We start from the raw sequence: 27,938 nt of genomic DNA, 5'->3' as shown, positions 1-27,938 counted from the left end.
GTTGGAGAAGGCTAACAAATATTAATTAATCAATTATCAATTAATTATCAATTAATCAATGAAAATTCCTTAATGGGTTGACAATCTTAAGATATCCAGGTTACAAAAGCATCCTTGGAGAGAATTGTAAAGATGGCATTGGTATGCATTATGATCCTCATGAATGATCTTATTGATCGGGATATGCTTCTGCACCCTAATTCTTCGGGTTTATTTTTCTTGTTTTGTTTCTTCAGATCCCAGGGTCAGAGGATGGCTTATGCTGGACTCTTGCTTACCAACCCTTTTCCTCACTATTGTATATCTGCTCTTCATATTTTGGGGGACCAAGTTTATGAAGAACAGGCCTGCTCTGTCACTCAGGGGTCTTCTTATTTTATATAACCTTGGAGTCACAATGCTTTCATTTTACATGCTTATAGAGGTAAGTCTTTTTAACTGCAGTGCAGTTTTGCAGTTGGGCTTTGGGTTCAGTTGATTGGGATTTTAGTAAGAACTGTTTTTTCTCACCCAAAATTCCCAAGGTCCGATTACAGTTCTTGCATTTTGAAGTATGCTCTATTTTGTGAGAAACTCATTTTAAGTAGTGAAACCAGTTGGAGAGAAAAGTTTCACCTTTTTCTTGTGCTGTTTTTTCAGTCTAAATTATGTACCCTTCTTTAAATACTGCTTGCTTTTTATGGGATACAAATTAAATACTCTGAAAAACAACTCACACATCTCTCCACTCCATATATCAAATTACAAGACCTAATAGTCCATGTCTTGTTGGGTAAATTACTCCAGCAGAAGGGAGACAATGTCACTGGCAGGGAAAGATTTTTTTTGAAGGTAGACATTTCATACCTCTGTCATGTGTCTTATCTGACTTCTGTGCAGTCAGTCTCATTGTGTGTGAACCACAGGAGCCCTGAGACTGGAGGAACTCTTTAATTATAAGAAACTCCCTCTGCTAATAACGTCATAATGGTCTGCAACCATAATTTATGTAATAGAATTTTGGCCATACTCAGAAGCAGATTTTCTTGTTTAATTAAATCTGCAGGGGCTTGAAAAATACCAGGGACTAATCTTATTAAATTGTGACTGTTGTCTGATGAATGTGTGGGGAGTGACAATCATCATATGAAAACTTGTTGCTAAATAGGGTGGTCCCATGGTCCAAATCCTCTTTGTCTGTTATACATATGATTCTCCTTTCTCAGCTATTTGCACAAGGAGGTATATGCTTGCTCATTGCTTTGGTGAGCTCCTGGTTGCTGAATATTCTCCAAGCATCTTCAAAATAGAGAGGTAGCTCATTGATGTGGATGATTACTGAAGATTTATTAAAAATAATAATGAATCTTGTGGAACCTTAAATGTCATTATTTCAGACATTCCTCATAACTTAGAGTTGGGTTGTAGGAGTTTCCTTAGTATAGTTGCCATGTTTGACATATTCAAAATAGCTCATATCTTCTGTAGGATACAAGTATTTGAGGTCTCTGGGGCACACCAGCTTCTATCTTTAAGTGCTGGCTGCATTTTATTTCCGCGGCCCAAGTAAAACCATGGATTAAACTGTAGCTGTTGGAAGATCATCTAAAAATAGGCAACCTACATAGAAAGCAGGACTCGAGTGAAGCGAGAACTGTGGAGTCTTGAGTTCTCCATGTTCTTATAAAATGCAGCTACTCTATAACTCACCTTCTTCACTTTTTTTACTTAATTCTGAATTTGTTCTCTTAACAGTTTTCTCCTAACCACATTGAAAAGAAGCAGAGCTCTCTTCCCAGCACAAAAACACATATTTGGTTTAAATACACTCTTTGCTTCATCCTTGCAAAGTAAAAGGAAACTCCTTTCTCCATCAGCAGTGTATTATATCTACTCTTTGCTTATCCTAAATGTTTGACTGAAATCAAACTCTTGCACATCATTTACCAAAGGACTCAGAATCAAAGCAGATACTATGGTGATCACATCATTAGAAGGAGAGCTTCTTAAAGAGATTAACACCATTTGATTATCCTTGAGGGAGGTTCCCTACTTTGGAAGTTGCAAATTAGCATGCTTTGATTTGATTACTAGTCATCAGGAGATAAAACATTTGCTCAGTCACAGGACCTTTGAATCACTGCTATTTCTGAAGAAAATACATTTTATCACATCCTCATAATGAAGCTTGCATTGTTTCTTCTTTGACCCTCAGATTTGAGGGCAATTCTCAGAAAGGAAGGAGCAATAGTTCTAAAAAGCAGCTGGAAAGAAAAAAAAACAAGAATATATCCTGGTTTCAGCCATCATTACTTCCAACTATTGTATATACCCCTAGCGGCACCCTTTATGGAAGACAAAGTACACTGACAAACACATTCATCTAGTTCAGTGAAATGGTATATAGATCTGTGTCTGTACATCTACTTTTACCTGTCTCTGTAGGTTGACAGGGCTTCAGATGGGAGTATGTAGAGTGTATGTCTAACGTATTGTCATTGAACTCATGCTGTATTGCAGTGGCTGCTTCTGGGTTGTTCCGGTCGCTGTGTCTTCTTTTTCAGTTGACTTTGTCAGGCCTTTCTAAAGACCAATGGATAAATGTAATAAATACTCTGCTTCAACAGATTCATATGGGTCAGCTTTGAGCAAATCAGCTTTCTATAATGATTTAAAATTGAGATTCAAATTCAAAATCTCTCTTTCATATTCTCACATTTATCCCTAGAGTAAGGAAACAGCTGCTTGTAACAAAGCTGTCATTATAAGCTGAGTCTATTTATACTTGAATTATAAAACAGAGACTATTTATTCATATGACAATGAACACTTGTTAATCAGGTCATCTGAGGGGATGTATTCCCCCCCCAAAAAAAACCTAAATAGCAGGATGTTTTGCTGTTAAACAGAATTCTGTAATGTTTTATTATTTAAGAAATAATCCCAAACATTCCCCAACTGTCATGATGTAGAGCTAACATGTGTGGCTCAATTGCGTAAGTGCTTAGAATGGTGTGCTATGATGGGAAACAATCCCAAAATAAATCACAGCTCTAAGTACTGAAGACGAATTATGATATTGCAGATAGATTGGCCCCAAACTTTGGGGTTACAGCCCTGCATACTTTTGCTGATAGATTCCAAACTAAAGCCTAAAGCTGTCATTCCATGCAACTTTTTTTCTGGCCAGCAGCACATTACAGGCGCATGTGGCAGGATCAAGACCATTATTGAGGTCCTCAATTGATGGCTCCTTTGTCTTCCAGAGGTTATTGCAGTACAGATCCTATTACTTTCAGACTGCAGGGCCAAAATTAGGAACCACTTCTCTAGACTGATAAAGTAGTACAGAGCAGGGCTGGCCTAAATCATTTTGCTGCCTGAGGCAGAGCAGTACATTGTGTCCCCTCTCCACCCAAGTCATGATGCAAAATACCCAAAGCTAGTCAAGTTATTTTGACACTTGAGACAGAAACTCCCAAACATGCTTCTCCCATCTAGATCTATAAAAACCCCTGTTGGCAAAAAGTTGGGGGAAGTTGGGAGAAAGAACAAAACATTGTGACACCATAAAGATGAGCAGCTTTGTTATCGTGTGAACTTTTTTTTTTAGTCAGAATCTGCTGCCTCAAACATAGCATCTGGGAAGTGGCTTTTGATTCAAAGGCTCAAACAAAAACAAACCTTTTAATCTTTAAAATCCCACACACCCCGTGCCCCCTTTTTTCTGCCAACAAATTGAAACAGACTAATATGGCTAACTCTTTGGAAATGATAGAAATAATATTATATTAAATAATGAACAATTTGCTGTCCTTTGATGATACCCAAAATCTGCTGCTTGAAGGTGCTGCTTCATCCTGCCAATGGATAAAGACAACGCTCAGGCAAAAGCAAGATCAGGTCCTGGGTTATAGCTTAGTTGAGGATTCTGGCCTATAAGGAGTGAGTAGTGATGTTCTTTCTACAAGAGTGGGAAAACAAGTTGGAAGTAACACTGGAGATGCAAGGCTCATCCAAATAAGGTGTGTTGCTTAGACTGATATGACTTGGAACGGTGATCTCTCCTCAACACCTAGATCCAGAATAAATCACTCCAAGCAGCCATACCTGTTTTAATTTTTCCTTGAATGTAATCTGCATTGAGTTTCCACACTCTCCCTTCCTTCTCCAACTTTTCCTTCCTTCCTTCCTTCCTTCCTTCCTTCCTTCCTTCCTTCCTTCCTTCCTTCCTTCCTTCCTTCCTTCCTTCCTTCCTTCCTTCCTTCCTTCCTTCCTTCCTTCCTTCCTTCCTTCCTTCCTTCCTTCCTTCCTTCCTTCCTTCTCTGCTCTTGTCTCCACCCTTTGGAAGATACAGTATATGCCCCAGACTTGCCTTTTTATGGACAATGGGGTACAGAACTCCTTTCAGAACTCAAATGGAAGGAAAAGTGCAGGAAACCACCACCACCCGAGCAAAAATCTGTAGTGGATGTACATGAAGTAGAGGGCAAGAGGCAGCCATGCTGGAAAGGTTTCCTTTTTAGCAACTTCTTCTCATTTTTCTGGTCATCTCAACTAGCGTTTCAGATCAGGACAAGAAGGCAGAGTGGGGAGGAGGGGTTTTTGTTGTTGTTGTTGTTTTGTTTTCTTTTTTGCCTTTCTCCTTTGCTGTGTTCTTGGGAGAACACTCTCATAGCTGATATCACAGTTGATCTCAGGAAAGTTGTAATTATACATGTGCCCATAGAAACAGATATTGGTGACAGATGCGAAGCAAACTGGGGCGACAAACCACTACCCTCCATTTCCCCAGCAAGGCAAAATAATCCAGAAATTGTGAATTACAGTATTTGTAGGTCTTCACTGTCTTTAACATTTTCCCTGGTTTAGGCAGGTACAGGCATGGCAGTTTGAAGCTCTTAAATAAACAGCTTTAGGGTTCTATGGAATGGAAAACTTTTATTCCAATAAAGACTGGTGCATACAGATGATCTAGAAGGGAAGTGTTGGTCCATTTCACCCTCCAAGAAAGGGGAGATGGGAGGAAGCTTCCTGATGAATCTGGGGACTGTGACCACAGTCAGGCATCTCCTGGGTAACAGAAGCACTCTGTCAGCCGATCCTTCCAATCCTGAAGTGCTGTTGGATTGCTTCTAACTCAAATGAAGAAGAACACTGCACAAAAAAGATGGCAATGCAAAAAAAATATATCCTTCTAACCGCAGAACAGAAATGAATGAATGAATGAATGAATGAATGAATGAATGAATGAATGAATGAATGAATGAATGAATGAATGAATGAAGTAAATAGTAGAATGTACCAAAGAGAGGATGGAAGCTTTATGGCAGGTCAAGTTGTAGGATTTCAGCTTCTGTCAGAGCCTTTAATGGGGCTCCCAGTTGCTTTTTCTAGACAGACTGACTGCCCCCCACCTGCTTTCATGAACTCACATGACTCTATAAGCATGTCAAATGATATGCAGGCTGCTCTAATGAGTAAGAAATCTATGCTCCTTCAGTTTCCTGCAAATGCATTTGTTGGTATGCAACTCTCACAGTGCTCTTCCTCCCATCTGCTTCATCTGGGGAACAAACTAACACACTCTGGATTATTCTGATACTGGTCCTTGACATTTCAGAATTGAAAGGATAGTGTCAGAGGATGACCCATTTCATGAACTCCATGAAACTGGTATAGCTGCTAAAACTTTGCATAATCAAATCCACACTTTTATTTTGTCCTTCACTAGGAAAAATTGTTGACATATAAAGCGCTCCTATAGCTGCATTGCTTGGCAGCTTGTCTTGACTCATAATCATTAAACATTGATTAGCTAAACTGAAATACCACCAAGTATCTCTCCCCTACTCCCATGATAAATACAAGCCTCTAAATAACAATTTTTCCTTGTTATACAGAGAACAGCAGAAAAGCTGTTCAGGCAAATGGCCAGTGTAAAAGTTGTTAATGGGTGAGATCAGTTACAGGCGCCTGTGGCAACAGAGTGAAGTGATGTGCTCAACTTTGAGTTAATGCACAAGACGTCCCATTAACTCTTGGAATTTATAAACTGTGCTTTGATGCAGCAGCTAAAAGTCTGATGAAAAGTGGAAGCGAGTATATGCACTAGGCAAGGGGCACAAAGAACCTATCTAACACCTAAATCTTAAAACATTTGCAGTGACTCCAAAATATACTTTTGCAAACTTCACATGTAGACTTCTGCAGTGATACAGTCAAGAGCGATATATATATGGGCTTAACAAAAGAATTTTGTATTTTAAAAGGCTCTCTTGGTTATTCCAAGAATAGCATCAGCAACAGCAGTGGGCAGGACAACAGGAAAAGTTCGGGTGTTAGCAGCTCGTGACCTTCCTGAAGTTGTTGGGCTTCAAGTGCCATAATCGTTCATATTGACTACATTGGCTTGGGATGATGGCAGCTGTGATCCAACAGCATTTAAAGAACCATGCTTAGTCTGCCATTAGAACTATATAGATTGAGGGATGTCTTACTAATACTTCCATGAAAAGTCAGTGCAGAAGTTTCATACTAACTTGATGTGCTCCTGGCCTGGAGACAGACAAATAGCTTTTCCAAAGACTTAAGTGTGATGTAGGAGACACAGTCACTTATGAGTCAGATGCTCATTCCTCTCCCTTGCTCTGTTCTTTTGTGTGGTTCAATAGTTAATGTCTATTTGAAATTGCTGCCAGTGTTTGGCTGCATTGTAATCTAGTCTAGCGAAGCTTGCTAGATTGCAAACTTGACTAGACTAGATTACTGTACAAGGCAACTGAACATTACAACCTAGCAAGCTTGTTTTTGTTGGGAAAAATAAATCCTCACTGGTGCTTCACTAAGCTATTTTAATGGCTTCTAAACCTTGCAGAATGTATTTTAGCAAGATACATCATCAACCACAAAATGCAGTATTGGGATAAAGAAAATAAGTGTGCACGTTGTGAGTAACAGTGGCTCTGTGCAAAAACCAAGCAGATTTCTGAGTTTGTCCAAATAACTCCCAGCCCCAATCTGGCCCTTGTACTTTTCTGCTAGAACCCCGTGAGCCACCAATACATTTTCAAAAACAACATTTGTGAGGTAGAAATTAATGCCTGTTTATACCACTCTCTGCAAAACTGGTGCCTGCCTTCTAACACTTTGGGCAGCGGTCCTCGTATCATGGTTTCTCTAGCTGCCATTAAATTAAACCTACTTCTGAGTAGATGTGTATTTCCCTGTAAAAACATTGGCCTCCCCTCTTTCTATAAACTGAGTTTGTGAGTGAACATTTTTGCCTTAACCCAGCCAAAAAGCCTGAGCCTAGGAAAGTCTTCCATTCCTATTGAATTTAATTCACCGATGTGAAAATATTTACATGCCATCAATTCCTTGCTGCATGCAAGATTATCTAGACCAGGGGTTTTTAAATGTCTTTTTCTTCTGTTTTGTCCTTTGAGGATAAATTTTCTTGTTTGTAGACAGTTATGAACATTGACATTGATACTTGTCATTTTAGGTATTTTGGCTTCATCGATATTGGTACTTGAAGAACAGGTTCAGGCTTTCCATTTGTACTGAGAGCAATAAAAGTTGATCCCCAGAATTTTGATGAAGTTTAAAATTGTTTAACTGTGCATTAGATCAATCTTTTTTTTTTTTTGCTTCAGCTCTAAACAAGTGGCATACTATTGTATTGGTGATATTCTCCAATGGCCATGTTTCTAACTTTGGTAGAGTTTGGAAGCTGGAAAAATAAATGGGGCCAATCACCTGGATAAAAAACTAACTAACTAAAGGGAGCAGATGAATACTGGAGGGCAGGAGGGTAACTGATCTCCTGAAGCCAATGAAGCATGAAACAGCTTGGGCATTTTTATTTATGAGAATAAAAACTTATATTCTTGGTACTTTAAGAAGTAAAAATTGTTGACCTTTCCCTTGAATTTCCAGGTGCATGCATTAATTCATAATTACACTGGGTGTTTCTCTTCAGAGTAAAGACTATGTTTTCTTCTCTAGTTAATTCTTGCCACTTGGGAAGGAAGCTATAACTTACAGTGTCAGAACCTGACCAGTGCCGGAGAAGCTGACATCCGCGTAAGTTGCAAAAAGCAACTCAAAAACTGAAAAATGGTGTCGTGATGCCTGATCATTTTTTCCTAACCTGCAGTTCCTTACATATTTACTTGGCTGGGAGTAGATTCCACTGAATTTAGTAGAGCTCATTTCTGAGCACACAGAGAGTTGTTGGGAAGGTGCAGCCTTCTAGATGTAGATATGATCCAGCTCCCATCAGCCTAGATCATCAATTAATTGAATTGCAGTCCAAAAACATGTGGAGTTAGGCAGTCCCAACCCTTTCTATATAGGACTGTGCTGTTCTTGTTGCCTTCATATAGCTTTAGTGATTAAAATTGTAACATATTCTTGATTATTGTTTGCTCTGTAAAATTGGTCTAAAATTGGCTTTCCCCACTGTTTGACTGTATGTTTCAGTTTTCTGAATATGAATATGCTTTCTGATTATATTTAGGGAATTTTTGTGAAGTTACAAAGTTTTTAAAAAAATGAAACTTGTCATTTTGCACAATTTTTCAAAATTAAACAATGTCTACTACACATTCCATAAAGAATTAAAAAGTCATTCTGTCATTGAAAGTTTTACATCTACAGCCAGAATTGACAATCAAGAAACCTGTAGTTGAAATGTAACATCTGAGTGAACAAAATTCAGTTTAAACAATTTTAGCCCTCCAGATGTTATTAGATCAGCAACATCTGGGCACAGTCTTGCAATATTTGGAGGGCCACAGTTGTCCACCCCGATCAAAACCTTTATTCTTTTTGTAATACAACCATAACCCTCTTCAGACACGTGAAGGACCATTACATGTAGAAAGGAGTTCAAGACAGTACAATGCTTAAAACCATTTATTGCAGTCAGGTATATGGATTGTTTCAGAATCAGTAGTGCCCAGGGCCATATGTAAATGCATCCCCTAGTATCTTTATTCTGCTCAGTTTGGGATATGCTTTTGACATCTGATATTTTGCCTGATATGATATGCCTCTGCACCATTTTGTTAGATGTTGCTGAGGATATGTAGAGGAGACATCATTTGTAATCATAGCTGCTTGGAAATGCTACCTGTTTATTTTCTCAGATACACTTACACAGTTTAATTAAGCTCACTGAATACACTGAATCCAAGGTTTAGCATTAGGATGAGCAGTTTCTTCCAGGAACTAAGACTGAAGTCCAATATGTAGTAAGTTCTGGGAATACATTCTATGGAACACACAATTTGCTTCTGAGTTCTCACAGAAGACCAGGCAGAACTCAGCTCTAGCTTACTTACAACACAATCCTATACATGCCTAGTCAGAGGTAAGCCCCAGTGAATTCTGTGAGCTTTATGCACAACTAAGGATGTGAAGGACCACAACTTAAGAGAACCTTGTTCATTTAAAATAATGGTAAAATATCTTAACATGAGTTTTGCCTGACTGAATAATTCTTCAAAAACAGATATTGATTTCATTGTCATATTCTTGCAGGTGGCCAAGGTGTTGTGGTGGTATTACTTCTCCAAAGTGATAGAATTTGCTGACACTCTTTTCTTTGTGTTGCGGAAGAAAAACAGTCAAATTACTTTCCTTCATGTTTATCATCACGCCACTATGTTTAATATCTGGTGGTGTGTCATGAACTGGATACCATGTGGGCAAAGTGAGTATCTGGAGGTGTGAAGTTAAAGTATAACAGAATGACACAGATCATGTATCTGAGTTAAGATCACACAGGCATTTTCGTGAGAACTGGAGAGGATCAGGTATAGATTTAATACTCAGGGCAAAATGCTGAGTATGCAGTCAGTTAGCTTTAAATCTGAATTAGCCACCCTATAACAGCAGCTACTCACTTGCCCTTTTTTCCTTCTTGCATTGACACATTTTGTATGTTAGAAAATCATCATCATATATTCCTCTAGCACAACTTGTGACAGATAAAAAGTACACAGTGCAGCTGTTCAGTGCATTCCCAGAGGTAATTGGTTCAAATATTATTTGCAATCTACATTTCTTTGTTGGTTATCATTGCACAGAAATTCCAGGCTCCACTTACAAGGTTTTAATAATAATAACATTTTAAAAAAAGGAAGGCATGCTTTCAGAGGAAGTATTTGGCAAAAAATCATTCAGTGTCATTTACAGAATTTTCCAGGAGGCCCCTATATTGTAATCTTTCATTTGAGTAAATATCTTGTTTTTCTCACTCCCTGGGGAAGTGGAAAATAAAATCCACAAAAGTGAAGGGGGGGGGGAACAGTTGTCTTTAAAGTAGCCGCAAGACTTGGTTCCTTGATTTTTATTTATGTCAAAACAGAGTAATATAATTACCTCTTTGAAACTCTAATGATTTCATATTTTTATTGACACACATGCACACACATACACATACCCAGTTAAGATGAAAGAAAGAAATACCAGAACATATCCATCTGGAACTACTAGTAAGAGGCAGAAATTTACCGTTGTATGTTGTTGTACCTAAGAAGTGAGGAGGGCCATGCAGGGTGAAAATGATGGGGATTGTACCCCAACACCTCTGCAGTGTGCCAATTTGGGGAAAGCTGATATAGAAAAAAGTCTTCGTAGGCTATGAAGAAGAAAATAACACAAATACACAGAATATGTTAATAGTGTGCCCTGCAAAATGCTAGTACCTTAGCTTAGATTGTCAATTGAACTGGTTTGCTTGTTTTTTAAATAACTAAATAAATAAGTGAACCATAACACTTAATTCTAAAAAAACAAGGTCTTTGCAATAATTGTACAGTGACTCATTTAATTCACAGGTTTCTTTGGGCCTACCTTGAATAGTTTTATCCATGTGCTCATGTACTCCTACTATGGACTATCTGTCATTCCATCCATGCGCAAGTATCTTTGGTGGAAGAAATATCTCACTCAGGCACAACTGGTATGCTTCCTTCCTTGTTCATTCTAATCACAGTTTAAGAAAGAGAATCCAATGTAGCTTGAGTCTTGAGTGCAAACTGCTTTGAAACGAAGATATAGCTAGGATGTGCATGGTGGAGCAGCATCTTTGTGTGGCCTCTGGTGGTGAAATGGACTGGAGGGGCGGCACTTTCAGAAGCTTTTCCTATAAATGAGTGCCTGCTTAGGTCTGAAGATGATTTTTCTTTCTCATGTACTGTTGCTTACTTTTGGAGTAAATTGATTATCTGTGTTTTGTTTTGTTTCTAAATAACCTAAATTCAGTTTTGGACTGAACTTCCACAGTTTTTTTTTTAACCAAGTTGGCTGGGGTTTTATATCGGGGAATAACTCTATTCTAGCCTCGGTAAGCTAAATGATATTGTTATAGTAACATGCATTAACCTGGCTAAATTAGAGGTACACATCACAGCATAGCAGAACACATAGTTGTGAGAGGATTGGATGAATTTTAACCTGGGCAAAGCCTGATCCTACAAATAATGATTGCTATATTTCTTTGTTTGACAGATTCAGTTTTTGCTCACCATTACACACACACTCAGTGCAGCTGTGAAACCCTGTGGATTCCCACTAGGTTGTCTCATCTTCCAGTCTTCATACATGACTACACTGGTCATTCTGTTTGTTAACTTTTATATTAAGGTAAGCTGAGGAAGAATTGTGCCAATATCTATGTATGCACATCTGTATATATGCTTTTATAGATGTGTTTTTAATATTTGCATGTAATATTAGTACTGAGGGATAGTCTATCAAAATGTATGTTCCTAGCTTTAATGAAGCCAGAAGTGGTTGCTGCCCACTCCATGCCATGAAAACATTATCTTGTTCAGATTGCTAATTAAGTTGAACCTGAGGTGCACTGAGATACAGTTGAAGGCACAGCCATTGTGCCGCCAGCAATTCTGCAGGATTCAACCTTTATCATGTTTCCTGTGGACTGTCCAATTCTGCAGAGCTATGGTAAGTCCTTACTGAAGGCTGCCTCTTTTACCTCCTATTCCCATGGAATGTGGGGGAAACCACAAGTGAAATATCAGATTTAACAGGAACTAGTAATTTGCATAAGGGAAGGGACATTAATATGTGTCAGACAAAAGTAAAATGGAAAGCTGCCAATATCTTTACAACTAGCTTTCAGAAAGCATGTGGAAAATATATGCAAAAGTTGATGCTTTAGTATCTTGGAACTAGATTTCTGCTGCAAACAACTGGCAGCCCAGAAGAGAAATATTAATTAAGCTGGGTCTGGCTAAGCTTCGCAACATAAATGTATCCACTGCATGTGAGAATCTGCTTTTTTGGGGAATTTTTGCAGGCATACAGCCAGTCTATTTAATCTGGAGTGAAACATATACAGTACATCCTTTTGCTCTTCAGACTCACAAGCAATTCTAAGAAAAAGCTTGGAGAATAATTTCCACTTCAGTTTTCTGCACAATAGATGTTATTGTTTCTCTTACTCCATATTTTTCCCCAAGGTTGTGCCTCTTGTTAACTGAAACACTGCACTATACTGGCACTGAAATCTACTCTCTATTGTTGCTATCTAGAGGGTGGGGAAAAGCTGCCTTTCACATCTGTAGGACACTCAGTGCTTGTGTTAAGAGTTGTGCTGTTCTCTTCACTGGAATGCTTATCCTACCCCGGCTCTATAGATGAGTCTAAATCCTATAACCAACAGTCATTTTATGGGAATTTGTAGCCTGACACATCTGGAGGAAAACAGGTTAGGGAAAGTTTATCTATTCTCTCTCTCTCTAGAAAACATAGCAAAGAACAATAAGGCAACTCACCTTTCCATCACCGCTTCTCACAAACAGCCCTTTAAAACCAACAACAGCAACAGGAAATGACAGAAAGGCTAAAAGAGGCACAATGAGATTGCAATGGTCCATTTTTGGTTGAAACTTTTTTTTCTAGTGTGGGGCTGTTCAGCAGATTCCAAAGATTTGAAAAATGAATGGGTGCAGCCCATCGAGATCAGAGGGAAGAAGGGCACAAGAGCCTCTAAAATTACCCACCCTGCTATAGACTTGGGGTATAATTAAGACATTACATTTTATCATAACAGAAAAGCCATCCTGATTTTGTTTTCTATTGTTCTTCCTCCTCAGACATATCAGAAAAGACCTTCAAGAATCGACACAAAAGAAGCCCCCCTGGTGACAGAAATCAGGAATGGCTTCCATAAAGACTACCTAATGGCAGCTAATGGTGCACTGAATAACAAAAAAGCACAATAAGTATAAAGTAATATTAAATTGTAGTGTACAAAAGGCCCTCCTACATTTTTTTCTAAGAAAAAGACTGAGTTGACCAGGCGATCATACCTAGCTTTGTACAAGTTTAGACTCAGTTTGGTTGCATTTATCTATTCTTCTATTCTGTTTAACACATTATGTTTTAATAGTACAAAGTCCTTTTTAACATTTTGATATATGTCACAGTTAAAATGGTGTGGGCAGTTATTTCTTCACCCAGCCAAAACGAAGCCACATTCTGTCATTTTTTTACGATGGGTAGAATGCCTGACATTTGCTCCTTGGAAGGATGAAGGTCCAGTGAAAGTCTAGATGTGCTTTGAATGGAAACCTGACTTTTCAAAATTTGCAGCAGAATGCAGGCTGCTTTAAAGATTACTCGTTCTGCAGCATAATCTGTGTTGGAGAAAGTCTGTGTTCTATTATGTTTGCATGATGATGCAAGCCTTTTGTTGTGGTTGTTGACCCTGTATTTCCATAGATGTGAACTGCTTTTTGGAGGGAGGGCAGGAGAAGTGTCACTTCTGTCCTGAAAAGCTTTGGTGTTGCCTTCGTAGAACTAAAAAGACTGCTCCCCTCTCCATTGTTCCAGCAACAGAGATCACGCTTTAGCAAAGCAAAGGGAGCAGTAGGCTTTCCTACAAGCTTGTGTAAATTAAGGCATTGAGCCAAATTGAAACCTATCTAAATAGTGGCATATGAGCTTTTTAACCTATGCTAATTCAAAACTGAATAGGACTGATATGTCACCTGGAAATCACCTCTCAGCAAATGGGTTAGATCAGTGGTTCTTAACCTTGGGTTACTCAGGTGTTTTTGGACTGCAACTCCCAGAAGCCTTCACCACCAGCTGTGCTGGCCGGGGTTTCTGGGAGTTGCAGTTCAAAAACAGCTGAGTTACCAAGGTTAAGAACCACTGGGTTAGACCATAATGCTGACATACTGAAAGCTGGCATGACCATGCAGCAAGAGTTCATCACAACCTTATTACTGCTTCTTACATTTTAAATTAGTTAGCTACTTTCTTAGTTAAATGCAAAGCGTTTTACATCCCTCTCTTGCCTTGCACTTAAAATGTATGTGATTGTAGACACATATTTACTAGGTGAATCTTAACATGTTTTATCTTGTGAAATTATAGTGTATAACAACGAAGCCTATTTAAAGAGAGATTACTATTTTGTGCAATCACCACAGTCAGCAAGGCTTAGAGTGCAGTACCATACATGCTTATCTGGAATGAAATAACAATTTCAGCAGGATTTATTTTCAAGTAAGGGAGCCTAAGATTGTGGTCTTGGAGCTTTAGAATTTTAAGGATGACAAAACAAAACAAACCAGTACCCCTAACAGAGAAACTTGGGAAGGCTGTGGGAACAAATGACAGATGTAGAAAACAGAGCTGAAACACATTTCATCCTTTCACGCAAACACTTCTTTCTGTGCTCTTGCCAAGCAACCAAAGGACTCATTTAGGCTTATTCACCTCATCTCACATGAATTGGCCTATTGCCAGAATGGTAAAAAGTAACATGCTGGCACACTATCATAGTGTCCTCATAGCATGTAGCCCCTCCTTTCTGAAGTGTTTATTCTGTAGCTTCACAGCGTGCCACTAACAAGGAAGATCTTCCTTCCCTGTGTTTAAGGGCTACTGTGAAAGCTAGCAGTGACAAGACGTTGGCTTGGTGCACTTCAGTATGCATTTTTATTCAGTAAGGTGTTTTACAGTATATGTGTTTGAGCTCTCAACTGTTGCTTCTATTTCATGAATGAAACTTAACAAAGTGGGATGCCCAAAGTTGTGGTCTTGACTAATGCACCGGTAGGGCCTGGACCGAGCTTTACCTATTCATGTCTCCATTTCTAGGCCTGTTAACAGGTTTTGAGGAAGCATTCCTTCCCTTCCAACTTAGAAAATTCTTCAGCAGTAAATTTTGTATGGCTTCAGTTTTCATGCACAGAAATTGGGGGAAAAACCATGGGGAAAGAGGTGACATAAGAGAATATGGAAAAATGGGTGTGATGCAGGTGGAGGTGCCAATTGTAGAACATGCTTGAAACCTAGAAGGAAAATGGCTGTGATCTTAAACATATTTGCATGAAAGTGAATCATACTGAAATCAATAGGATTTACTTTAGGGACAACACAAAAGGCAGCAAATAATCTTGTTTTTCTAAAAGTACAGTGGTGCCCCGCATAGTGATGATAATCCGTTCTGGCAAAATCATCGCTGTCCGGATTCATCGCTATGCGAAAAGAAAAAGCCCACAGGAATGCATTAAACCCGTTTAATGTGTTCCTATGGGCTTAAAACTCACCGTTATGCGAAAATCCTCCATACGGCCGCCATTTTCGCTGCCCGGTATGCGAGGAATGGCCGCAAAAACACTGCGGGCAGCCATTTTTTAAGGCGGCCATTTTGGAACCGCCAATCAGCTGTTTTTAAAACATTGCTATACAAAAATTGGTAAGCGAAACAGCTTACCAATCAGCGCAAAGTGATGTTTTACCATTAAAAACATCACAATGTGATCGCTTTTGCGATCGCAAAAAATCCGTCGCTATGCAGACTCGTTAACCGAGGCGCTCGTTTAGCGAGGCACCACTGTACAGCATATTACCATTGACGGACATTATGTGAAAATGTTATCTACCTATAAGACACAGGACAAAAAACAATTTAACACTGGACTAGGCAACCTGCTACCCTCCAGGTATTTTCAAACACAACTGCTGCATGACCAGTGCTCAGAGATAATGGAAGCCATATTTGAAAGTGTCTAGAGGGCATCAGGTTACCAATCCTTTAACAAGTAATTTAGAAAGGGTTAATGATGATGGATTCACACAGAACATTAGTATTAATCTCCACAGCCATCACCTAATGGGAATTTAAGTGGAACTGGAAAACAATGACAGTGTAGGCATTTTTTCCAACAATGGTGAATAGCTTAAATAACTTCAGGTTCGAAATGCAATTAACCATATGAACCTTTCATGAACATTCCTTGGGGCAACTACATATCCATGGGCAAGAACTAAACTGTAATATTTTCCACCAGAAAACCATAATGATTAAAATTAATCCAAATTTATTTGTATGTCTCAGTAGTGGGAGCCAACTCTACAGACCCCATCTGTGACAATCTGTGTGTGCTGTTTGCAATCACTGAAAATATAGCTGCTCAATCTGTGTGAAAACCACTCTCCAGAAAACATGGTTCCACTTGATTTCTGACACTTGCTGACCACAAAGGTCAAAGCCTGAAGAAAACAATTGAGTTTTACTGTGGGACACTTTGAATGTAGAAGCTGCAGAAATCCAACATCAACAATATTGATGAGCCATTGTTCTCTTAGAAAAATAAATATTTCACAAGTAAGTTCAGGTTTGAGAATTTAGTGCCAGCAAACATTTAAGGTCTATCTTTGTTTTTTGCAGTTTAAGGCTTTTTTTAAAAAAAGAAGCATTGCCTTACTCAATCTTTCAAAGGGCTGAAAAAAGAAGCAATGTTAAGAATTAAAACCACTTGATAAATGTTAATCAGGTATGTTCTCAATACACAAAAAATTATTAAAATGCTGCTATTTTAAACAACCACTAGAATGATAACTTTTAAAAAAAACTTTGTGTAAACATTTACCTTTGAAAATAAACACATTTTACAGTCAGTGCATTTCAAAGTTGTCTCTTTTTGCTATGTGGCAGTAAATTGGCAGAATCTTCATCCTTTAGTAAAAGGGAATCTTAGTTTGGTTTCTCTATCCCATATGGTCCATTTTTGTAGCAGATCTCTATGGCACCTGTATTCCTTCAGGAAGAAGTACAAAACTACCAGTTTGTTGTGTTGTTTAGTCATTTAGTCGTGTAGGACTCTTCATGACCCCATGGACCAGAGCACGCCAGGTCCTCCTGTCTACCAATTTGCTAATCCTGAATTTCCCCTTTAAGATGATGGTTACATGACATTTCATCATTAAGATCTACCCTCTGTTGCTACCTATTCCCCCAGGATCATTAAATATCGACCATTTTTATTTCTGAAATTGAAAAGCGTGTACCCCTTTGGTTTTTATAAGCAATTACTTTTGGGCCAGAGCAAGAGTAGGAAGATGTCTTACACCACAGTCAAAATCTTCAAGTCTATCTAGCTCAGAACTGTTGACATTGACAGTCTCCAAGGTTTCTGATGATCTTTCTCTGCATTGACTTGCTAAGGACGAAAGCTGGGACCCTGCTGCATACACACCATGCATTTTAACACTGAGCTTTAACCCAATACAAGATCATCTTGTGAATAAAGCTCTCTTGTAGCACCTCAGAGACAGAAAGACAACAGCTGTGAAGAGTATCATTGCAACTAGCTTTGTGACAAAAAGGATTTGGTCTGACTAGTCAGGTATTACACCATGGCTTTTTGAACAGGAAACTAAACACGGAGCTATAGGAAGTATTATTTTAGTTGCTAACATGCTGCAGAATAACAACCTGATTTTCAGGTCTTCCAAAGCAAGGGGCAAATATGTTCTCTTCTAGATTATCCCTTCTTCTATCATGTTTCCCCAAAAATAAGACAGTCTTATATTAATTTTTGCTTTAAAAATGCATTAGGGCTTATTTTCAGGTGATGTTTTATTTTTTTCATGTAAAACAATCTACATTTATTCAAATATGGTCCTGTCATCTTCTTCTGGTTCCTGCACAATGGTGAAGGGCGGGGTTTCACTTAACTGGGGCTTATTTTTGGGGTAGGGCTTATATTATGAGCATCCTAATAAATCCTACTAGGGCTTATTTTCAGGTTAGGTCTTATTTTCAGGGAAACAGGGTAGGTATGTTTCCACAAAATCTAGTACCTTAATTTGTGATTAAGGACTCTTACACCCAATTCATTTGATGGCTGGAGAGTGTTTGAGAGTAGAAAGGCTAGGTGAATTTTTTAATTAGCCACCAGGGAGTAGGGACAAGAAATCTGAGCTGGGATTTGGACAACACAAAGTTGCACTGGATGGAAGCTTCTGTGACCAAAATAATAAAAAGACTTCAAATACAGCATTTAAACTATCGTCCCCTGGTGGGGAGAGAACCAGGAAAACCATCAGTTTTGTGGTACAAGCAATCATATCTTTAATTTGTTTACAAAACTTCTGACACAGTAAGATCTTACAGTTATGAAATACCCAATATAACTGACTGCTTTAAGACTGGAAATAAATCATGATTTGATGTAGAATATCACGTATACTCTGCGTTTCAGCAATCTAATTCTGAAAACTCCTCAATACTATCCCCTGGTGGGCAAGAAAAAAGTTTTAACTCAGGTTAGCCTTAACGTTAGCAGTGAGTAGTGTGAATGATTTATGATAAGTGTGGACTCAAGGTACTTATCCAATATCTTTTAAAAATTATTCAGATACCATCTACATCTGATGGAGACCTTCTACATTTGCTTAAATGAATTTTAGTCCGAAGTAACGACAAAAATCTTGTTCCTCTCTTCTTTGTCATCTACTCCTTTGTGAAGCTGTGGGAAAAGAAAAGGTTATCCTGCTGGAAAACTTGTACTTACGAGTGGCTGCAGTCTGCAAACTTCAAGTACTCAAAACACAATTAAAGAAAATCACTGGCCAGGATCCTATTGGTATTCACATAAGATTTATGTACCTTGCTGTGGCTAACTGAGGTGTGTCCCAGTTGCCTTGCTAATCATGTGCCCAACTGAACAATTGAGATATACCCCAGCACCTCATCACCTAGCCATGATGAGCCACAGTAACTTGTACAAACCTCACATGAATACCAGTATGATTCCAGCCAATGAACTGTAGTTTGTTTAAGGTTCCAATATTGAAAGGTTATCAACAACATGCTACCACGGAGGTTCTCTAGCTCCTTTGTCTGATGAGAGTAACATTAAGATTAAAAACAGAGCCTCAACTCAATCCCAAATGAAGAGCAGAATTCATCACAACGTAACATTTTACACAAGATTCCTGTGCAATCTCTCGCTAGGGTTCTTCTGTTCCCTGTGCTCTGATGCGTTTCTAATTATGAAAGGGGGGGGGGAAATAAAATAGAAAAAGGAGAAATCGTGCCAGAAGTAGTATGTTGCATTCAATGTTGGTGCTGTTAAGGGCAGAACTCTGGGGCAGACATCCAAGGCTCTGTTCAAGAGAATAACCAACAGCTGTCCCCAAGGCAGTAGGGCTGGCTTAGCACATTTCGAAGCAAGCAAAGTAATATTCATTACTATCTGGAGAGGGACGTTATATGAGACCAGTAATTCTAAAGCAGTGGTTCCCAACCTTGTGTCCCCGGATGTTCTTGGACAAAACGCCTCCTAGAAGCCTTCACCACTAGCTGTGCTGGCCAGGATTTCTAGGAGCTGTAGTCCATGAAGATTTGCGGACACAAATGGATAAATTCTAACTGTGCCAATAATATCGAAGGAGTTGATGTGGGATGTCAAAATAAATTTAGTAAATTTCGTATTTATGAAGCAGTGTCCTAACAGGGAGCCCTGGTCATTTAGCCTAGGCATGAAATACTACATTAATATTTGTTCTTTTAATGGGTTGATAAATGTCATTTGATTCTGCACTTGCAATCATTGATGCAGATTAAAATGATGACTTCATGAACACCGAAAGAGCATGTTGAATCCTCTTTTTACCTTCCCCAGTTGGAGTACATGTGCTGAGGTAAAGACTGTAAAAAGGCAGTAGTGAAATAGAGGGGGATGTGAGGAAGCACAACTCCAGGACTTCTTCAGAGTTGGCATGACAACAGAAAGCATGTTTAGAACATATCTATAAATATCTACCTTTATATTTTGGATAGTATCATCCAGGCTTCTTGTTGATTTGGCCAGGACTGAATCCATGGACTGCATCCTGCAAAATAAGACATATTGGATAGAGCTGATTACCCCAATTTAGCACCCTCAGTTTCTTCAGCTGAAGAACACACACACCAAAGTGATGTTCACCGTGGAAGAAGGGGAAAGAGAAACGAACACTGGGCTATTGTACAATACAAGATGTTTCCTGATGACACTGGCTGCCAACAGTTTTTAGAATATTGCAACCATCATAATCAGAAAACATGGAGTAGAGAAAAGGCTCTCGGTTCTCTTTCCCTCTCCTGAAACTGAAGTACTTCCTTATTCAGTGAAATTACATAGAATGTTGCACAGAATACACACGCGGAGAGAGATAACACATCACTGCATGTGGCTGTGTGAAAAGAAAAAGGCATAGTGCTGGTAATATCCAGGTGATGGGACATGCCACTTAGAACTTTTACCAACTGAAGGTACTTTGAGTAGCAATGAGATTACCATGTAAACAAACACAGAGTGACCTTCAGAACCCTACCTACAGAGGAGAAGTGTGCACAAGTAAACTTTTAAATTGTGCTCATTAAGCAGACAGCAAAAAGATAAAATACCTCTGCACTTGATGAATGCAAAAAGCATTCAGCTTACTGTTCAATTTGTTGGATTGTTCAGTCCAAAATTCCTGAAATGGATGTTATTAATATGAGCCAGACATCGAAGAATTAAAAAATGATCAAAAAAATCAAAGTTTTTAAAAGAAGTATACACACCACAGTATCTTTTTCAAGGCTCAAGAGAAACTGTGTTCTTTTCTCAAGGTTGTCAAGTTCCTGAACAACAATCTTGTGGAAGTTCTCCAATTCATTCAGCCTGTTGCAGACAATCATAAGCCATGATATTCCTTCAGCAAAATGGTATCAGACATAGCTACCTGCCAGACCAGTGGTAATTTCTAGCACCTAGGCTACCAGATCCTATCTAGTTTATTTTATGTGCTTTAAAAATACCTGACCATTGGCACCTGACAATGTTACAAACTTTTCCATGTGAAAAGAAACAAAGCTTTCATTCATGTTCTCATCTGAAACCAATTGTGGATTTGGGTTTTATCAGGTTCTATCTACTCTTTTTAACTCTTCTGACCAGAATCCGACTGGGGAATTATGCAGGCATTAAGAGTATTTGTCTAAATTGCAATGATGAATCGCCACTAATTAACAAGTTGCAACTTGCATTCCAGTCACATAGCCAGGAATACTCAATTACTGGCAATTCACTATAGTAACTGCAATTTACAGTCAACCCTCGACTTATGAATGTCCCTAGATACAAACTTTTTGATTTACAAACGGCTCCGTTGGCAAAAATTGGCATCGACTTGCGAATGGTGCTCGACCTACAAACGAGGTTGAGGCTCCGTTCGCAAGTCAATGCCATTTTTTTTGTTTTTTTGCTAATTGAGCCATTTGTAAATGGCTCCCTGCAAAAAGGCAGGGAGAAAGGGCTGGAAATTCGAATTTCCTCCCTTTCTCCCTGTCTTTGGCTTCAGGGGTTTCAAAGGGCTTTCTCCGATGTTGGGAGGGAAAGCCCTTTGAGACCTCCGAAGCTAAAAATGCAGATAGAAAGGGCGGGAAATTCAAATTTTTGGCTTTGGGCGTCTCAAAGGGCTTCCTCCAATGTTGGGCGGAAAGCCCTTTGAGAGCTCCGAAGTCACCGATCGCGGCAGTGGGGACCCCCAGGGAGGTCTCCCATGGCAGGGAGAAAGGGTGGGAAATTAGAATTCCTAGCCCTTTCCCCCTGCCTTTTTGCCTTTTGAAATGCTAGAATGGATTAATTCTGTTCCCATGCATTTCAATGGGAAATGGTACTTCGACTTACGAACTTTTCGACGTACGAATGTCGTTCCAAAACAGATTAAGTTCGTAAGTCGAGGTACCACTGTATTAAATCACACGTACACTTACAGTGCAAATGCCCATTAGGATTCTGGCCTATTTGATGCAATTGGTTGCATATCACACTCTCCAACAGCATGAAGAGCAGTATGTAAAGTACAAATATATACATATGTCTTGACCAATCTAAAATGCAGATTACAGAAATGGCTCCATCTACCTCAATAATTTAACATAGAAGTACGCGTATCACTCCAGATGTGTTGAAAATAATATAAACATCTACAGAGAGAAGGAAGGCTGCCTTACAAAGTCAAACTATTACCTATCAAAGCAAATACTCCTTAGTCTTTCTGGAAACAGATCTTTTGAGATGCCAGGAACAGAGCCTAGGGCCCTTTTCTCCCTGTGTTCCTTTCCAAGTCCCTTTTGCTAAGAGCAACATAAGTTAGCTTGGCTGATAGAACTCAGAGCTGCAGTTCAAATACAAGACGTGCTAGAGAACAGTTCCCTTTAACTGAGATGGAGCAGGTACGCAATGCGCGAAGAATACTGCTTTTCTCCTGTTTCACTAACTTAAACACTTTTTAAACACTGAAATAGCCAAGGTTCATCTGGTGAGCGTTGAGTGCTGAAAACTCTTCATCATCCTCAACTGTTATGGCCAACAACAAGTATGTAAGAACTCAGGCTTTCACTTATGCTTAGCAATAGTCCTTGCAGAAAAGATTGTGACCCTTAAATTCCACTGGATAGACACTACCTACCGACTTTGATGGATCTGACTCAGCAAGTCAGACAAATTCTGTCCTGGTGCCTTCAGGACATTTTGGGTGTAAATCTCCATCTTCTTGTACCTAGACTAGACCACAAAGTTAGCAAATTAGAATTGAATTTAGAGATATTTAGAGATGGAAAATACCTGTCTGTTGACATATTATGTACATAAGCAATACACAGTGGATAGAAAACTACTTGGTTTGTTTGTTTATTGTAAATTTTAATAAAATACAGTTACCCAAAATGTTTTCTTTAATTCACTTGTGAAGTTCTCAAATGCAGCAATGACTCCTGAATCACCAATTTCTTCCTCAAATGTCTTTGTGAAAAATGTATCATCCTTTAATTCATTTGAAGGTTGCCCTGCAAAAAAAAAAAAAAAAAAAAAAAGGAACATAGCTCACCAAGTTGTATGCACAAGAACAGAGAGGCCATTGTCTAATTCAGCCATGAAGTCACAGAAATCAACGGGTTATGAAACCAGTGGTCAGTATAACATATTTTTTTAAAAAGATTTCCTTGGATCTGTGTATGCTCAACAAGAATAACAATCTTTGAAGGACTCCTTTAGGATTGCAAACTGCAAATGAGATACAGCTCTTCATTATTGCCATCATTACTGCACAATCTTGGAAAAAATATCACTGTGATATGGTTGCAACTATCTTATTTCAGAAAAATAATGCAAGCCATAATGGGAAGCTGGTACATGATACAGTTTGAAGTTATTTAATAGTACTCATTAGAGTACTTCAGGCATCTGGTTGCACATGGAAGAACAGAATTCTGGGAGCCCTGTCGGTCTGACCCCCTGCTCCGGGCAACATGGCTCCCCTCAAGGCAACAGATAGACCAACAGGGATTTCCACCAGGATTTTTGTCTACAATAAAAGGAGAGACTATAGACTGGTATGGTGACTGCTTTTATCCCATGCTGAATCTGCAAATTCCTTCTTGCCTTGCTTGTACTGGGCAGTCAGGACCACTGGGCATTCCCATTTGGCCTAATTTTTTCAATGATTTACTTCATTGCCCACCCTGAAACATCATGCCACTTTTGCTTGATGAAGAGATCTAGACAACTCTTGTGTTATTTATAAATTTTGGATGATCCAAAAAGTTAGCCCTAAAGAACTCGCCCTGTGCTGAGGGATCACACAATTATTATTTTTCCCTATTTGCAATTTTAACCTTTAAAAGCTTTAAATGGCTTTGAACCTGGTCAGCTAAAAGACTTCCGCCCTTATGTACCTACCCAAACCTTAATATTGTTCTTTAGAGGCCCGCTCTAAATGCCCTCCAAAAACGAACGAAGAGTTAATCTCCAGAGGCAATCGTGGCATCTCATTTAAGCAGCAGCTTGCTAGTCCCTGTCATCCCATTGGTCTGTTTAGAACTAAGTGAACACCTTTTTTACTCATATGAGTTTTCTCAGTTACTTATAGTTTACAGTTTTAGTCTCCAGTTCATGGCTATGTTTATATGTACCAGTATTTACTGGCCAGAATCCTATTATAAAATACTGTATGCACAAGGGAAAGTGTGCAAGTAGTTTTCTGAAATTTCTTGCCATTTGTGGTGAACCTAAGTTTGCAACTGAATGCATAAGCTGGGTACATCTGAGTAGAGAAGAGTCAACCCAAACCACTGTGTATACAGTTAGACAATTTTGGGTTTACACCAAGCAAACCAAATGGGGTCTCGGGCACTGTTTTGTATTTAATTTCATTGTTGTTTGTTTCATAAGCAGCCCACAGAGAAACTCTGTTTTAGGGAATGTGAAGCAGACCCAGGTTGCTTGGCTTGCAACGATCACAAAAGTCTCATCACCTTTTTCAGCCTCCTCTTCCACCTCTAGGGAATTAAAGAGTCTTCTTGGTTCAAACAGAATGTTGGGAGAACGGTTACTCCTAGGTGTCCTCTCAGGGCGTTTCGAGTGCTTCTTATTGGGACCAACTAACGAATCTAACAAAATATAATTCCATATCCAATTGTCGGTACATAGCCTTACAAAGCTTATGGAAGAAAGCCCATTCATTCTGCCTTCTCTGCAGTGACACTATACACCTTGAGTGGATGCACAAGCTTATAGTCTCCATGGTGGCCATGGAAGGATTGCTTTTCATGCCCTGACCAATACCTGGTCAAGAGGCTTTTTAGACTATTCCGCTTCCACTTGTTCTCCCTCCCCTTGCCCAATCTCCTCAAGCGCCGCATTTTCCAGCCTGGTGGCAGGTCCTGGGCTCAAAAATTTGCCTCTTTTTAATTATTTAAAAGATACTACCCAATGTCACTTTCACAAAGCTTAGTTTGGTTAAACCTAAATACAGCTGTATCCTTAAAAAATAAGCCCCAGCTGGATGTAGCTTCCGAATTAAATGATGTTAGAGCCACATCATCAGGATACTCTGAACAGAGAATGGCATTTTACATCAGGAGTGGGCAGCTTTGGAGGATTCAGGAGCCATTTTACCATCCTCCTCCTCCTCCTCCTCCTCATTTCATCACCATTTTAGAATGGCAGAGCTGGAAGGGACCCTTACGGATCATCGAGTCCCTCTCGAGGGATCAAGGAGGCACAGTGGAGGAATCGAACTCCCAACCTCTGGCTCAGCAGCCAGAGATGTAAGCCACTGAGCTATCCAGGAGTGGAACCACCATGGGCTGTACTACCCTCTCCTGTTCAAAATAGAAACTGTGGAAATCCACTTCTTCCAAAAACATTATTTCACTCTTTACAAAAAATTAAAAATAAATAAATAAAAATACGAAACTAAACTAAAGGCATGGGGACCATGTGCATTGGTTTAAAGGAAAAGCATACTTCCTAGAGTGCAATTCTTCATGTTTCAACCAATATCAACGGTGTGACTGTGTGTTTTTAGGGGACCACGGAATCAGCAGGATCATCCCTGCTGCCTTGACCTGTGTTTTGCCGATCCTTGCCTTTACAGGATCAATCAGGAAAGCCCATGTGGGTTACTTTGTAATGATGGTAACTGTTCATATGAACTGTATCACAGCCCTGAGCTGCAGTGAAATGGGAAAGAAAGAAGGACTTTCCTCCTTATTTTTAGACTGGAAGCTGGTTATGAAGGTTTGGCTTTGGCTTTCGGCTTCTTCCACATTTTGCTTCTCCAGTACTCATTCTACCTGAAAGCTTCCGCTTTGATATGAAGACTTTATCTTTCAGAGGCAGAGTGCTAGATGCCGCTTCATATTTCTGAGTTAAAAGAAAGAAAATGTTTAGATCTTTCTAACAAAAAATTGTATTGTTTACCAGCATTATAAATGGAAGGTGCCATAAAAAGAGTACAATACTTCTAATTAAAGAGGTATATAGAACACATCTATTATATTATAATGCATGCACGTACATAAACACAAAATATAAGAATATTTATTACAACCGTACCGTGCTTTCTCCAACATCCGAATTACTGGGAGAAGAAGGACTGCTTAATGGCAAAGGGGCCTCCGCCATATCCAAGGCATCTAAAAGAAGCAATCTGAATTTGTAGGGCATAGTGCAGATGCCTGAATAAAAATTAAATCATACTGTATCAACCCCCATGGCCTGGATGCTGGCCAAGGGACATCAAGGTGCTTTCCTTTCCAACTCTCACTTGAACCAGCATTCTGTAATTAGACAGAGAAGCCAGCCTCTAAGGGTCCACCTAACTCACTCAGCATTCCACCCAATGTATAACTGTACAGTCAGTGAAGGCCAAACAGTGTTTTTATGCACAGCTATATGCAGTTCTGTACATACACATACACATATACCCCCACTTCTTGGCCAACTCCAGAAATACTCTGGGAGAACACAGAACAGAGATTATTCCTTTCAGAGAGCCATTATTCAGCTTTTCCTCTATAACACATTAGCTGAAATCCAGTAGTAAGTCACAACTAGAAGAGGCCACTGAATCAATGGGAATTTGGTGAGTCAATGGCTCTGTAAGTTCCACTGACTTGACAGATCTACTCTAGCTGCTACTTACTACTGAATTTCAGCCTGTGTTTTACAGAGGAGAAGCTAATCTGTGAAACATTAAATTAAATCCCATCTCAGGACCACAGGATGTAATGATACAGATATAAAAGTAGTACAAAAGGAACAAGCGTCACATGTAAGGAACAACTTACTTTGTTTAATGTGTGATAAAGGAGTTGATGAAATTCCAGGGGGCTGCACAGCTGCAAAGTTATGCATCTCTGTGGCACTTGACTTTGTTCTTCTCTTTACCTTTTCTCTGTATAGTGCTGAATTTCCCAGCTGGAAAAGAAATTAAAAGCATCAAAGTTCTCCCGGGTAGAAACACCTACTAGCAAAGTGTGATATACTTCATGCGCTACATTTGCATGCCACCCATTAATAAAAGTTCTCTGTGCAGCTGACAATGTATCCAACTCCAATCCTTTGCGAGTGATATGTATCTACCCATCCATTTAAAGAAACATACCACATTTCGTTTTTACACAAAAGATTTAATTAACTCGCTGTACTACAACACTTCAAAACATCTAGTGTTATACTGCACCTGGAATGCAATTCACTTGACATGAAGAGGCACTTAGACACCAACCAGCTGTTTTTTATGGTTCTTTAAGATGCATTTACTAAACACATATTTTCAGAATCATACACTAAGTGACAACTCATCAAGATATTAATCTACCAAGGAAATAAAAGTGATACCAGGCCATCAAATAAAGGTCTCCCCATACATTTCTCTCCCTCAGCTATAAAAGCCCAAAGAGCATTTTTTAAAAAAAGAGAAAGAGTTCCAGAAATCCTGAGCATTTCCCAGTGAGAGTTCCACAATTACAAGAGAACCATCGGTAGTGTTTCTATTGGGGTGGGCAATCAATGGCTCAACTGCATTGTGTTGCTGCAACAATTAACACCATTCCAGACTTCATTCAGCTGTGCTAGCTGGAGCTGAGGGAAAGTCCGAAAATACTGCATGCTCACTTCTGCTAGATGGATACAACAGGCAATATTGGGGAAGCATAATCCAGAAGGAATTTTCACAAACAAACTGTGGCATGCAGCTACATCAGTGTGTTGTTGTTTTTTTAATTCCAGGAGACTCAGTCTGGCTTTCAAAACTAGTAATGTAGGGGAGGGCTTTAAACCTTTGCCCTGCTGTGGGTC

At 39.2% G+C, this 27,938-nt stretch overlaps 2 protein-coding genes across 5 annotated transcripts in view; one reads left to right on the top strand and one right to left on the bottom strand.

Moving 5' to 3' along the window:
• The window catches only part of ELOVL2 (ELOVL fatty acid elongase 2), a 56,468-nt gene extending 42,979 nt beyond the window's left edge, over nt 1–13,489 (top strand). Inside the window, exons 3-8 of the mRNA XM_020797098.3 lie at nt 237–424; nt 7,990–8,067; nt 9,529–9,700; nt 10,830–10,954; nt 11,503–11,637; nt 13,113–13,489. Of these exons, the coding sequence (XP_020652757.2) occupies nt 237–424; nt 7,990–8,067; nt 9,529–9,700; nt 10,830–10,954; nt 11,503–11,637; nt 13,113–13,241 (827 nt within the window). The 3' untranslated portion in view covers nt 13,242–13,489. The remainder of the gene's footprint in view (nt 1–236; nt 425–7,989; nt 8,068–9,528; nt 9,701–10,829; nt 10,955–11,502; nt 11,638–13,112) is intronic.
• A 4,515-nt stretch (nt 13,490–18,004) lies between these two features.
• The window catches only part of SYCP2L (synaptonemal complex protein 2 like), a 43,489-nt gene continuing 33,555 nt past the window's right edge, over nt 18,005–27,938 (bottom strand). For 3 of the 4 annotated variants that reach the window (XM_078393436.1, XM_078393438.1, XM_078393437.1), the window contains exons 23-32: nt 26,927–27,056; nt 26,193–26,272; nt 25,931–26,000; nt 24,608–24,742; nt 23,016–23,140; nt 22,765–22,859; nt 20,873–20,972; nt 20,714–20,784; nt 20,088–20,157; nt 18,005–18,788 (exon numbers count right to left, since the gene is read on the bottom strand). In XM_078393436.1, the coding sequence (XP_078249562.1) occupies nt 18,726–18,788; nt 20,088–20,157; nt 20,714–20,784; nt 20,873–20,972; nt 22,765–22,859; nt 23,016–23,140; nt 24,608–24,742; nt 25,931–26,000; nt 26,193–26,272; nt 26,927–27,056 (939 nt within the window). In that variant the 3' untranslated portion in view covers nt 18,005–18,725. The remainder of the gene's footprint in view (nt 18,789–20,087; nt 20,158–20,713; nt 20,785–20,872; nt 20,973–22,764; nt 22,860–23,015; nt 23,141–24,607; nt 24,743–25,930; nt 26,001–26,192; nt 26,273–26,926; nt 27,057–27,938) is intronic. The other variant, XM_078393439.1, reaches the window with a different exon arrangement.

This window comes from Pogona vitticeps, chromosome 4 (assembly GCF_051106095.1).
Source record: "Pogona vitticeps strain Pit_001003342236 chromosome 4, PviZW2.1, whole genome shotgun sequence".
NCBI lineage: Eukaryota > Metazoa > Chordata > Lepidosauria > Squamata > Agamidae > Pogona > Pogona vitticeps.
This window is presented reverse-complemented; position numbering and strand designations above follow the sequence as displayed.